Below are 13,854 nucleotides of genomic sequence, written 5' to 3' on the forward strand. Positions count from 1 at the left end.
ACAGCGTGGATTGAAAACTCGTTATTTTGACTTATACTTTTGTTCACCGTAATCCAAATAAATAAATAAATAATCAAAATCAGAATCCAAATATTCGGTCCACATTTTTTTTGTCGGTACTTCTTTTTTACCGTATAAAATTCACGTATTTTCTTACGTATCAGACAGGTCAAAGTCGTCTAGTTGTGTCTACTTTTTTGTGTTAGGTTTGTTTTTCTTTGGCGGCTTAAAACCTTAAGGCTTACCGCGAACACCGAAGTTCGCAAATTGCGGGTATATTTCTCTGGTACTCTAATTACGCCTGATTTAAATAATTTCACGGTTTAGACTCACTTATTTTAGTCACTCGCGCGACATGTTTCGGAGAGAGTAGGTCTCCTTTCTCAAGTTAGTATGTCTCACAACAGTTTAAATTCGATGGGGTCCGCCTGACAACTAATCCCAAGAATTGACGTACCCACAACTAGTTTTTACGAATGCGACTGCCATCTGACCTTCGAACCCAGAGGGAAAACTAGGTCTTAATAGGGTTAGTCCGGTTTCCTCACCATGTTTTCCTTCACAGTAAAGCGACTAAGAAGCGGTAAATATCAAAATGATATTTCGTACATAAGTTCCGAAAAACTCATTGGTATGAGCCGGGGTTTGAACCCGCGACCTCCGGATTGAAAGTCGCACGTTTTTACCGCTAGGCCACCAGCGCTGATACTATAAGTAAAACAAAAAAAAAACTATAATTACTGCAGATACTTTTATATAATTTAGTCGTAACATACCATTACCACCTCAGCTCAGTTCTATAGCTGAAAAATTATTTCGTTTATAATCTACATATATTCCGTAACCTATGACCTATGTACGCTTGGTACATTGTCAATGATCAAGATTGATCGGCTCCAAAGCCATAATAAATATTTTTCAAATTCAAACTATTTTTTGTAACTGTAGGTATTTCCTCGCTTGTATATGTATAACATAAATAACATAACGGTACAATAATGCTCTAGTGCAGACACGTATCATTTTCTGCATTTTTTTGAACACCTATTCGAACAACAATGACTCTCTTTCGGAGCATGAGAAATGAAAAACAATATTCATTTAAAAAGGTGCAAGTATGAATTTGACAAAAATTTCTACTTAAAGTAGAAATTTTTACTTTTAGTAGATGGACACTGCTTGGATGTTATAAGGTAAAAAAATGAATTAATGTGGATTAGCACTTCTGCTACCATCCTTATCCTCATTTTTAGGGTTCCGTACCAAAAAGGTACATAAAAGGGACCCTTATGGTGCGACTGTCCGTCGGTCTGTCTGTCTGTCACATTGCTAAATACCTCGAGAACTACTGAAGCTATCGATTTCAATTTTTTTTTTATAATTATGAAAAATGCCCAATATAGAGAGGGGGCAGAAAGTCAAAGTCTTTACTAGGTCGAGTGGGATATCATTTGAAAGAGCTCGAATTGAACATTACAAAACAATTTTTTATTTGTTTTCATAGTAAAAAAAAATTGACATGAAGGAAAATGTTAAAAAATACTTTTCTAATTTAATTTGCAATCTAAGCCCATCGGGTGTTTGTTATACTTGAACTGTCTATGAGATTACCCTAAAAATACCTTCTTTCAAAAAAAAACAAAAATTGTTGAAATCGGTTCACATGATAAAGAATTAAAAGTATTCTTGAAAAACCAACATACATACAGATCGCGCAAATTAGTTAGCCAATTTGCCGATAGATGGCGCTGTACACAATTAAGCTTAGTATACTTCTGGTCAAGTCTTTCGTGATTCTAATTATACATGAGAAAATTTAAAGTTTGTACGGAACCCTCGGTGCGCGAGTTAAACGAACTCGCACGACCGTTTTTTTTTTACTTCAATCGGTGTACATGCAGCACATGTTGAAATCGTATGGATTCGCCCAGATGTTTTTCTCGCGACTTGACAGTTGGTCATGCTAGCTGCATTGCTTAATTGTTAAGTAACAATACAATACAAATCAATCGTAAAAAAATTATTAGCCATTTATTTATTGATGATATCAGTTTGTTATCAACAATTATCTAAGGCATGAAATATCGCTGTGTGATAGGGTTTGAGCGCGGCTGACACACTTCTCGTGATACGAGCCTAATTATTACGTTAACTGAATCACTTCAACGCTCACTACATCTACCATTCAGCTGCAACATAACATCCGATAAAACTTTAATATTACACACGCTCATTTTTATGAATAAAACGAGTGAAGTAGTTGCTGTACCTACGGCTTGAACGTGCAGTTGGCACGTGCATACCTGCCTTATTAATATTATTGGTAGTAAGTGCCTGGCTGCTGATAAGGCGCAGACGTACCCGTTTCTTTACGTGTTTACATTCGTTGAGTAACGTACCGTCGTTCCTCTTGTGACATCGACACGCTAGTTAGTAGTAGTCCACTTAGAAATGTTTCAGTGTTAAATTTAAATGTGCAATTGAATTCAATGTAAATCATAAACATCTCCGAGGTACTGCGGGGTCGGCGCGATCGCCCTTGTCGATAAGTGTTGTCGTCACACTCTCTTGAGTGTTGTTTTAAATGATGTGCACAGGTGTTATATTATAATTATTCCGAAATTTTACTCATTTGACATGTGGAATCCAAATCTAAATTTGGTCATAGATTTTATTATTTCACTATATTAGTTGTGGTGCTTGAGTGATTAACTTGTGACACATTGTTATTATAAATATGGATAGGTTTAGACAAAAAACGAAAAAAGATAAGCCCATGAAAGTAGAAAAGGAAAAATCTCCCATGTTCACGGACGTAAAGACTATAAAAGAAAATTTAAAAATAAAGGAAATATTGAGATCTGTAAAAATGAATAGTAGTATGCGAATCAAGGCTCCACGAGGCAGTGTTGTAATGGACAAAAATGAGTTTACTGATGTCCAAGAAGATGCTTCCGATGATCACAGTGATCTCCAAGATACAAAACCTGATGACTTGCAAGAAGCCAAGAACTTCGATTTAGTGAATAATTTAATACAAGAGAGTGAAAGTCCGAGCACACACTTGCAAAATGAAATTTCTATTAATATGGTACAACCTGGGCCCCATCAGGACTGCTTGCAATCAGCACACGATACTGACTATAACAATCCTTTGACTCAGGAGACCGAACTGTCTGCTTCACAAGTAGAAAGTGTGCTCAATGAGCCCAAGGTAAACCAAGAACACTTAAAAAGGGAAGAATCCGTCTCTGAAGCTGATTCACTACAAACCAAAACAAACATCGCGAAAAACCGGGAGCGGAAATTATCTTTGGACAACACTATGTTAACCCGCCTAGAGAGTTTGTCTCAATCGGAAATGGATCTACATTCTATAGGAAAATCTCCACTGGAGAGAAAATCATCATTTTTTAGAAAAAAAATGGACAGTTTCTTAAAGAACACAACAGAGATTTTTAAGAGACAGTCGTTAGGGAGCAAGGCTCACACTATGTGCCGTAGAGGCTCCATCTCAGTGTCTCTTCAATCTTTAAATGAAAACTTGGATACGGTTGGAGACCAATACAACAGAGCTGCACTTAGTCAACAGGTAAGAGCTATATTATTAAGTTGTAAAAACTGTAAATGGATCAAATATTTGGGTGTTAAAATTACTATTTGGGACTATTGATGCTGACTGTACCAGTGTACCTACATTACATTAAGAGTTACGAGCAAAATGTACAGATCAGACGCGGTCGCGACTCGCGACCTTCCTAGGAACTGAAAACAAGTTCAAACAAAATAGCGTTTATCTTTACTTCGAGCCTCAAGTAAATGTGAAATATCTACCACAGTCTAATTAATCTACATACAGAAACATAAAAGTATGTCTACTTGTTAATCTATGATTTAGAATATTTTAGTTTAGAGAATACTTTAGACGCATATTTTGATACGTTACTTTTGATGCTGACTGTATAACATCAACAAGACGGAAAATCGTTATACGAGTAAGCACTTCGCTCTGGTATGATCGATTATCCAATTCAAGCGTGCACTTGTATGCTGACTTACTTATTTAGAATAAAAACCCTCGAAGGGATTCGCTACGCGAAAAAGGGACAGTCTAGTGATGCAGAGCAGCTCGGTTGGGTGCACGTTGTCAATGCTCGAGCTGTAACGCTACATTATACATTACCGAAATGTTACAAGTTTACGAATAATCAATAGTGGATCATTCTGTTGTAAGTACAATCGTGTGTGGTAAGCAGGAGGTGCGCGGGAGCGCGGCAAGCGTGGCGTCGAACTCGACGCTTGGTGCGAGCGAGCGCGACAGCGCGGGCAGCCAGCCTGTCCTCTCGGCCAGCCAACCCAGCGTCGTGCACAGTCACGGCAGTCCCACCAGTGAGTAAACCAACCTATTCCATTGATAGCCAGTCCGCTAACTGGAGCAGAAATTAACTTCACGAAGAAAAAACTGACTTTAAATAATAGCAGTTTGAAATGCCATTAAAACGAATTACAATCATAGTAGTAGGTAAGTAAGGGGTGTACCGAAAAAAAAAACTGTTTTCAAACGGCTGTAATTTTGTTTCCAAGCAAGATGACGATAGCTTTCTAACCGCAGTTAAAAGTCCTATTATATGTTCCAATATAAATAATTCTGGTTTTACGCCATGCGACGATACACCGGAGAACAGATAGAGATCACTGAAATTTAATCTTTTCCAAATGGCAAGAAAATTTTCAACATCCTCCATGCTTGCTTTTGATACACTTAAAATTACCTCGAAGTTTCGTGCATTTCATGACATAAATAAATAATTTTGTACCTTGTCTCTTGAACAGAGGTCTCGAAGCAGCGGACCTCTAGGAAATAGTGACTCTAGGATCATCAGAAAGAATGTTAGGTAATATAATTTGCGCCCGCCCCCGCATGCCGTCATATTTATCGTGAAAAATTGGGGTACATATGCGGCTTAAGTGAAACGAACTATAAAGAAACATAGTATATAGATTCGTACAAAAGTTAGGGTAGCTAAAGTAACCGAAAATTTGCATAATTAATTTCTGGGCCAAGTCGAAAATCATACAATTTCCTTCGTACAAAAGTCGCATTTTGTAATAGACGATGAGCAAAGTAAGACCACCATAAGTCCTGCAGTGCCGTTCTCTCGACTATTCATGGGCTCAAATCAAGAGTGTATTAAAAGAGGAGGATAAAACAGCCAAAAATCTTTAACAACTCCAGCAGGTGTTGGGATGGTGCAGGCAAATATGAAAACCAGCTCCGGACAAAGCTGCCACTGAATGCGCTTGGAAAAAGCTTCTTATCACTCCTGCAGAGACTTAATTAGTTATTTGTTATACAAGGGTGCAAAGTTGTATTTTACCCGCGAGTGTCGAATTGCTTCAACACACGAGAAGTAAAGTAAGTAGCACGTGCGGTTTCATTTAACAATAGACAAAGGATAAGCCGAAAGGGGACTGTTTGAAATCTACGAACTTTAACACAAAACTTTTCCCCTCACTATAGCGAGGAAAGTGCAACATCCACAGGCGTTAGATCATCTTCATCACTGGAATCACTCATTTTTTTTACGATATTATAACAGAAAACTCTGGAAGTTGTGTATTTTTACGGAGTCGAGTCGGTGAGAAAAGTTTTTAAGTAAAAAAATTGTTGACAATGTTGACATTTCTGACGTATGAAATGTCAACGATGCGTTTTGAAATTGCATCGACTCAACTTGTGCGTTCAGAATCATATTTAACATCATTATAAAAAAACAAACGGTTCTTATGGAATTTTAAGGTTTATGACTTAAAATCATTAAATAAAGCTAAATTTGATATTTTTTATTAGATTCTCAAACCATTTATTTAATGATAATTACTATCGAACGAACCATTATCATGAGCGTTTTACGTTTTGTTATCTGCAATTATCTGTCAAGCTACACGCTCCATCCAAGGTCATATTACTTTCCCCACTAGTGGATAAAACGCGTTTTTCCCCGCTTGTTTTGAAGGTTAAAAGACAACTTTCCGAGCTAGTGAGGGGAAAAATAATAAAAAAACTGATAATTATTTAAATTAAAAGTAGCTTCATATTCTAGTAATCCGAAATTCCAAAAATCCTTATCAATTGCATCAGTTTTTTTCATTTGAAGTTTACAGTTTTTTTTTCGGTACACCCGCCCTTAAGTAAGTTTTTATTGTATATAAGAATCGGGTTACATTGCAGGTCGAATATACAATTACACATTCAGTTACACTGAGACTTTACCTTTTCAGGTGTACATACATTTGCAACATTATATTTATATTTATCTAAATACTGCAATTACTTATGACTTACTTAAATAATCGTTAACACAGTAAAAACACTCTAGAACAAATTAAATTCTTTTTCCCCTCACTAGCTCGGAAAGTTGTCTTTTATTCTTCCATACAAGCGGGGAAAAACGCGTTTTATCCACTAGTGGGGAAAGTAATTTGACCTTGGATGGAGCGTGTTTAAGTAGCTTGACAGATAACAAAACATAAATCGTTTATGATAATGATTCGTTCGATATTAATTATCATTAAATAAATGGTTTGAGAATCTAATGAAAAATACCAAATTTAGCTTTATTTAATGATTTTAAGTCATAAACCTTAAAATTCCATAAGAAACGTTTGTTTTTTTATAATGATGTTAAATATAATTCTGAACGCACAAGTTGAGTCGATGCAATTTCAAAACGCATCGTTGATATTTCATACGTCAGAAATGTCAACAACGTCAACAAATTTTTTACTAAAAAAAATTTCTCACCGACTTCCGGTTCGAGCGCCATCTTGATAGTTAGCATCGTGATTAATTACTTTGTTTTTTGCTTATTAATATTGTTTAAAGTGTAATATCGATAGCTTATTATACAGTAAACTAATGTGGTAGTGTGCAGTGAATGGAGAATTAATTTTGAAGCGCGTTTAACCACCATCTTGGAGTCAACGGCCGGTAGTCCACGTGCTTCTTGTAAAGACTAGCTATCGATTTACAAGAGCTAACAAATCACCGTACACTGTCTTGTACTACAACCGTACAATTTTTGTCGTTTGTAAACCTCTCAATACCTTGATACTGGCGAAATAGTCCCACTGGGCTGAAGCCATAATTTTAAAAGAAGAAGAAGATTTTTCTCACCGACTCGCGTAAAAATACACAACTTCCAGAGTTTTCTGTTATACCTATAATATTGTCTTCGGTTACCGCGATAGTTACTCATGAAATAAAACTATGAAAACGGATTATATCGCGTATATTGAATTTATAATACATCCCGACGTTTCGAACCCTTTACAGCGTTCGTGGTCAACGGGTGATTATATCAAAGTTGCAAGAGCTGCCAAGTTATCTATATACACTTAGAGTGTACACTTAGAGTGTATATAGATAACTTGGCAGCTCTTGCAACTTTGATATAATCACCCGTTGACCACGAACGCTGTAAAGGGTTCGAAACGTCGGGATGTATTATAAATTCAATATACGCGATATAATCCGTTTTCATAGTTTTATTTCTGTTATAACTTATAATATCGTAAAGAAATGAGTAATTCCAGTGATGAAGATGATCTAACGCCTGTGGATGTTGCATTTTCCTCGCTATAGTGAGGTAAAAAGTTTTGTGTTATACACGGGCGCAAATCTATTTTACTTCTCGTGTGTTGAAACACTCGCGGGTAAAATACAACTTTGCACCCTTGTATAACAAATAACTATTCCATGAAAATATTTTAATTTGTGTTTTTTCGTGTAGACACACTACTATTTAAACTATAAACTGAAATAAATGTCATATACGAAGGAAAAAACAGTTTACAGAAAAAACAGTTTCAGTTTACAGTAAAAAAAATTTTCTATAAGCCACATTTTTGTGTTTGACTTGAATAGTTTGTTAGTAACCGGATCGTTTTAAAGACATGGATATGTCTTTAAAACGATCCGGTAACTTGTTATAAATTGTGATACACATAATATAGGCGTTTTTTGCAGTGAGTGACAAGTTTACATATGGCTTAGGCAATCTATGTTTGTATTTAGGTCTAGTTACGTGGGAACCCAATGTGTTATTATCCGTGAATAGGTATTTATATTTGTGGGACAAACACGGAAACTTCATAAATATAGAGACTGGTAAAAGTAAGAATGTTATGTTTTATAAAATATGTACGGCATGAATCTCTAGGATGAACTGAAAATATGGCTCTAATGCAGCGCTTTTGGACAATGAATACGTTATGTTTATCAGTGCAGTATCCCCAGATTGTTATGCCATACCTTAAAATCGAATGTCTATATCCATGATATGCTATTAACGCTGCTTGAATGGAGACAGTTTGACTCACTCTTCTCAGGGCAAATACAAACCTATTTACTTTGGAATATAATGTGTCTATGTGTTGTCTCCAGTTTAGTTGATTGTCTATATAAATACCTAAAAATCGTGCATGCTGTACTTCTTTTATGGAAATATCGTCATATTGTATGTCTAACTGTTGTGAGTTACTTTTATTGGTATGGAATTGAATGTAGTTAGTTTTGTCTAAGTTTATTTTCAAGTTATTTATTTGTAACCATTTAATTGTTAGAGCTAGAGTTCTGAATAACAATTACAATTAGCCCCAAGACGTAAAATACTTATCGTGGAGGAGTACCATTCAGCGGCCATAGCACGGTCGCATTTTTATCACCTGTCACCATGCCTGTCGCGTTCTAACAAGGGGGTAAGTGCGAAAGTGACAGGCGATAAAAATGGAACCATGCTGTCACCGCTGGTCTTCCCCATGGAATCCAATGGAACAATCCATTGGAACTCGACCTTGACAAATATGTAGCTTAAAACATCTAACTTGCTGAACATGAAGTACGTATTCGTACGTACGTAAGCAGTTCCACTTAATCGAATGTCACTGTTTTGAATATAAGTATATGCTTTATTTGTTGATGTAAATACGAAATTTACTATAATGGCATTAATTTGTACTGTAAAACCTTAAAAAAACTGTTTTGACAGATTTTAACAGTCGAGATAGTCTTCCTTGTCATTTCAATGACCCAAATTTGATTAATGACAATTTTTTGAATGTGCCTGGCAATGGTAAGGTTGCGTATTATACCCAGTCATTCTTTGAAACCCGCCGTTATGGTCATACTTTTTTCAGCTTGAAGCCAGTGGACGAGAACGAAGTATGTAAATATATACTGTCCATTACTACCAATTCAGTTGGGGTAGATGCAGTTTGCCGAGATATGGTGCTACTCACCCTTCCGCGCACCCTGCAGGTGATTACGGCAATCATTAATCGGTCTATATTGACTGGCGAGGTGCCTGCTCTGTGGAAATCTGCCTTGGTTACTCCTTTACCTAAGGTGGATAACGCGCGAGAACTAAAAGACCTTAGACCTATAAGTATATTGCCCTTCCTCTCAAAGATTCTGGAAAAAGCAGTCTATGACCAGTTATATAAATATGTAGAGGATAACAATATTCTGCCTCAATTACAGTCAGGTTTTCGCAAGGGTATGGGGACTGTGACTGCCCTGATAAATGTTGTGGACAATATTATTACAGAACAAGACTCTGGCAAAGGGACTTGTTTAGTGCTATTGGACTTTTCTCGTGCTTTTGACTGCATAAATATTGACTTACTGCTTTCAAAACTAAAGTATTATGGTGTAGATACAAAGTCTCTTTTGTGGTTCAAAAGTTACCTTGATGAGCGTACCCAGTCAGTCAAAATATGTAAAGATGACGGCACTTTTTTGGTATCTGATGCTAGACCGATAATTCGTGGTGTCCCTCAAGGCTCGATACTGGGTCCTTTACTGTTCATTATATATAGTGCCGATATAACTAATGTTATTAGGCACTGTAAATATCATTTATATGCAGATGACGTTCAATTGTATTACTCAGATCGCTGTAATGACTTCGCCAATTCAATCTTTAAAATCAACGAAGATCTTGAAAACATCTCATCCTGGGCTGAAAGAAACTGTTTGTTATTAAACCCTCTAAGTCGATGTACATGATTATGGGCACCAAAACACAGATATCTTGTATTTTGCACTGTGATCCTCAAGTACACATCAAAGGCTCTGCAATCGATCGCGTAGAAGAAGCAAGAAACCTAGGTATAGTGATTGATAGCCAGTTGAGGTTTGAGAAACACGTAGGTGAACTGGTGAGGTCATGTTTCTTTCGCTTGAAGGTCTTATACCAGATCCGCAACCTTTTGAGTGAGAACGTCCGCATGATTTTATGTGAATCGCTGATTCTTTCAAAGTTGAATTATGGTGATATACTTTATGGACCACGCCTGCAACATAAAACTCGTCGCTTAATACAAACAGTACAAAATGCGTGTTATAGATTTTGTTACTCTATACCCCCTAGAAGCCATATCACCCCGTATTTGAACAAACCGTCCATGCTGAATATGTCTTCTCGGCGACACCTACATCTCTCATCTCAACATGTCTCCTCTTTGGCGTCTTAAACAATAAATCTCCGGAATATCTCTTTTCCAAAATTAACATTTCAAAATTTCACAACCGTCATGACACTAGGTCAACTCGGCGTTGTCTCTTAGAAATGTACCCTCATAGAACGATTGCATTTACCGGTTGTTTCCGGTATCTCGCGACCAAATGCTGGAATGATATCCCTCCACCTGTAAGACGGCTCAAAAAAAAGCAAACTTTTAAACACCAGTTTAAAAAGATACTGCTTGAAAAACAAAAAACAGGGATACCATACGGCTTTTTGGTTGCTGATTTCAGGATCTAATCGGTATTGCTATGAGATCTTGTACCGAACCTTTCGCGCTTTCTCACTCTTATTTTATGGCCACTTCTATTTTTATTTCTATGTTTATGCTTATTTTCTGTTTTATTTATGTATTTTATTTCAGAACTTTCTAACACCACTCAACTACACACTTTTTACAGTACCGTATACTTATCACCGTCATATTTACCTAACTGTAACGTGATCTGGGTTCCGGCAGAATATCAGTGCTCCGCTCAATAGAGTGGAGCGTATAGCTGAGTCGGAACCCTTTTGTTGTTGCTGCAATGCACACAGCGTGCAGCTAACCACTAAAAACTAATTTTTCGTGTCTAAGTAAAAAAATTTTTGTTAATTTAATTTAGTACATAAGTTTTGTTCTGACTGCAATGTACCTACTTATACTTTACACTAAAATTGTGTGTTTTGCAGCATCCAAATAAACGTTTTATCTATATCTATCTATCTGTAAGATTTTTCTTTTGTGCAATAAAGATTAGATAAATAAATAAATAATATGTATGCCAGTAAGATTTAAGGAGTTCCCTCAATTCGGCATGAATTCCATGAACTCATGGGGTCAGTGATGATAATCATGAACGACGCAAAAAATACAGTTACTAGAAATTGATAACTATTTATGTATCAGGAGCACTCCATGATATTTTCTGCCGCTGTCCCGTACGCGTACTTACAAACGCGAATTATCTGAATATTTGCAGGTATAAGAGTTTCCTTTTCTATGATAAATGGTCAAAAATGTGCACAGAAAAATAATCGCCTGCTTTAAATGCCGAAAAAAAGTCGCAACACATGAAATAAAATGAGTCTGTACGGGACAGCCCGTGGAATGCTCCACCATGACGATAGCATCATAAGTAGACAGGAATAATCAAACTTAAAAGACAAGCAAGAGCATGAGTTTGTAAACCATACGTTAATGTATTAGGGTTCCGTACCCAAAGGGTAAAAACGGGACCCTATTACTAAGACTCCTCTGTCCGTCTGTCCGTCTGTCTGTCACCAGGCTGTATCTCATCAACCGTTATAGGTATAGACAGCTGAAATTTTCACAGATGATGTATTTCTGTTGCTGCTATAACAACAATACTAAAAAGTACGGAACCCTCGGTGGGAGAGTCTGACTCGCACTTGTCCGGTTTTTTTACAAATTTAAAAAATGGAATGTCTGTTCGAACACTACTCACTTCGTGACTTCATTCATACATTCAATGAGGGGCTTTAGCAAAGTTTTTTACCTAATACAAAAGGTATCGCTGGCTGACCAGACGGCGTTACCAATATCGTCCTTATTAATTTGCTTGATTTCAAACGTTCATAAGATCAGAACAGTGAGATTTGCTTATTAAATAATCAGTACAGTCAGCAGCAGAAGTTGCTATGCGGGCGAATTGTTCAAATTACCTTGACGCGCTTTTATTCTCTTCACAATAAAGTCGCGTCAACATCATTTTGAACACCTCGCCCGCATAGCAACTATTGCTACTGACTGTACCGAAATGATAAAACCAGCGGTGTCAGCATGGTTGCATTTTTATCACCTGTCACTATGCCTGTCACTCTCGCACTTACTTACATACTTGTTAGAACGTGACAGGCATGGTGACAGGCGATAAAAATGCTACCGTGCTCAGCCCGGTGTATTTCGTAACTAATAAATAGGTAGTGGTGGAAGAGCCGGCAGTAAAGTTTCGAACCAACGTGATACCGCGATGAGATGCACAATGGTTTCCCATAAAAGTGATGCTAAGTCCGAATTTGATAGTCTGCCACGGCGGAACTGGCCGAAAGTACAAAAAAGATAGCCACTTCAGGTGCGAAAAAGGGGGGGTCATTTAACCCATCTGATACTGCAATAATAGCTATGGCATCAGTTAGAAATTTACTGGTAGATACAGAAAAGCGAAATCTGCCAGTATGATTCCTGCCGGTAGTGCTTGGCATACGCTCTCAAAGGTGACCATCGGGACCCCTAAATTAACCCATCTGATACCAGCATGAAACCAATTCCAGTCGGTAGATATGAACCTTCTATTCAGGAATATATAAGTCTGCCAGGGCGTTTTCAGCCGAAACACCTTGACATACGAGATTTTGTGGCGCAACATCCGTGGAATTCGACATTCGGAATTGTACATATTACGGACATTTCAAATACTGCAGGCTTATTAATTTATTACTCTATGCTTATATTTGTATATTATTACGTTATTAATAACATATATTTATAATAAATTAAGTTAAAATAAATTAAATAATGTGATTAATATGATTGATAGTCATTGAATTAGCTATATGAATCGTTTGTCTTTGTCTGTCATTTTGACTTATGTATTTGTAAGAAAAGGATAAAACATAATTTAACTAATTAAGGCTCTTAAAGTTTTACGAATAAGGGGGTATTAGTATTCATAACTAAATCAGGCTTGAAATGCGACATAAAATGATTTTTGGTGGTTTCTTTTACGCTTGAGGCGTTTTTTCACCTATTTGGTGTGTCTAATCACTATCTTATGTAGGGGAGAGAGGGGCAAGACGAGTAAGACGGGGTAGCGGCTTTATATGGCGACACGACTGACCAACCATCAGAATCCCGTTAGTGCATGACGATGCGTCGCCATCATGGCAATCAGTTCGCACAGTGACCGGCTAGACAAATGGTGTCGTTAATTATTTATTTGCAACAAAACTGTTTTTGCCATATTCCTTGTTATTTCTAGGGTTCCGTACCCAAAGGGTAAAAACGGGACCCTATAACTAAGACTCCGCTGTCTGTCTGTCCGTCTGTCACCAGCCTGTATCTCATCAACCGTGATAGCTAGACAGATAAAATTTTCACAGATGATGTATTTCTGTTGCCGCTATAACAACAAACTATAACTAATTGTTTATAACACCTGTATTCATTACCTGTAATGCACAATTGATGCATAAATGATTCTAAAAACATAATAAAATAAATATTTAAGTGGGGTTCCCATACAACAAACATGACTTTTTACCGTTT

General features: G+C 36.9%; 1 protein-coding gene across 1 annotated transcript in view; it reads left to right on the forward strand.

Moving 5' to 3' along the window:
- Window positions 1-2,337: 2,337 nt before the first annotated feature.
- LOC134754471 (uncharacterized) overlaps window positions 2,338-13,854 on the forward strand; it is a 169,613-nt gene continuing 158,096 nt past the window's right edge. Inside the window, exons 1-2 of the mRNA XM_063690805.1 lie at window positions 2,338-3,592; window positions 4,257-4,389. Of these exons, the coding sequence (XP_063546875.1) occupies window positions 2,738-3,592; window positions 4,257-4,389 (988 nt within the window). The 5' untranslated portion in view covers window positions 2,338-2,737. The remainder of the gene's footprint in view (window positions 3,593-4,256; window positions 4,390-13,854) is intronic.

This window comes from Cydia strobilella, chromosome Z (genome assembly GCF_947568885.1).
Source record: "Cydia strobilella chromosome Z, ilCydStro3.1, whole genome shotgun sequence".
Classification (NCBI taxonomy): Eukaryota; Metazoa; Arthropoda; class Insecta; order Lepidoptera; family Tortricidae; genus Cydia; species Cydia strobilella.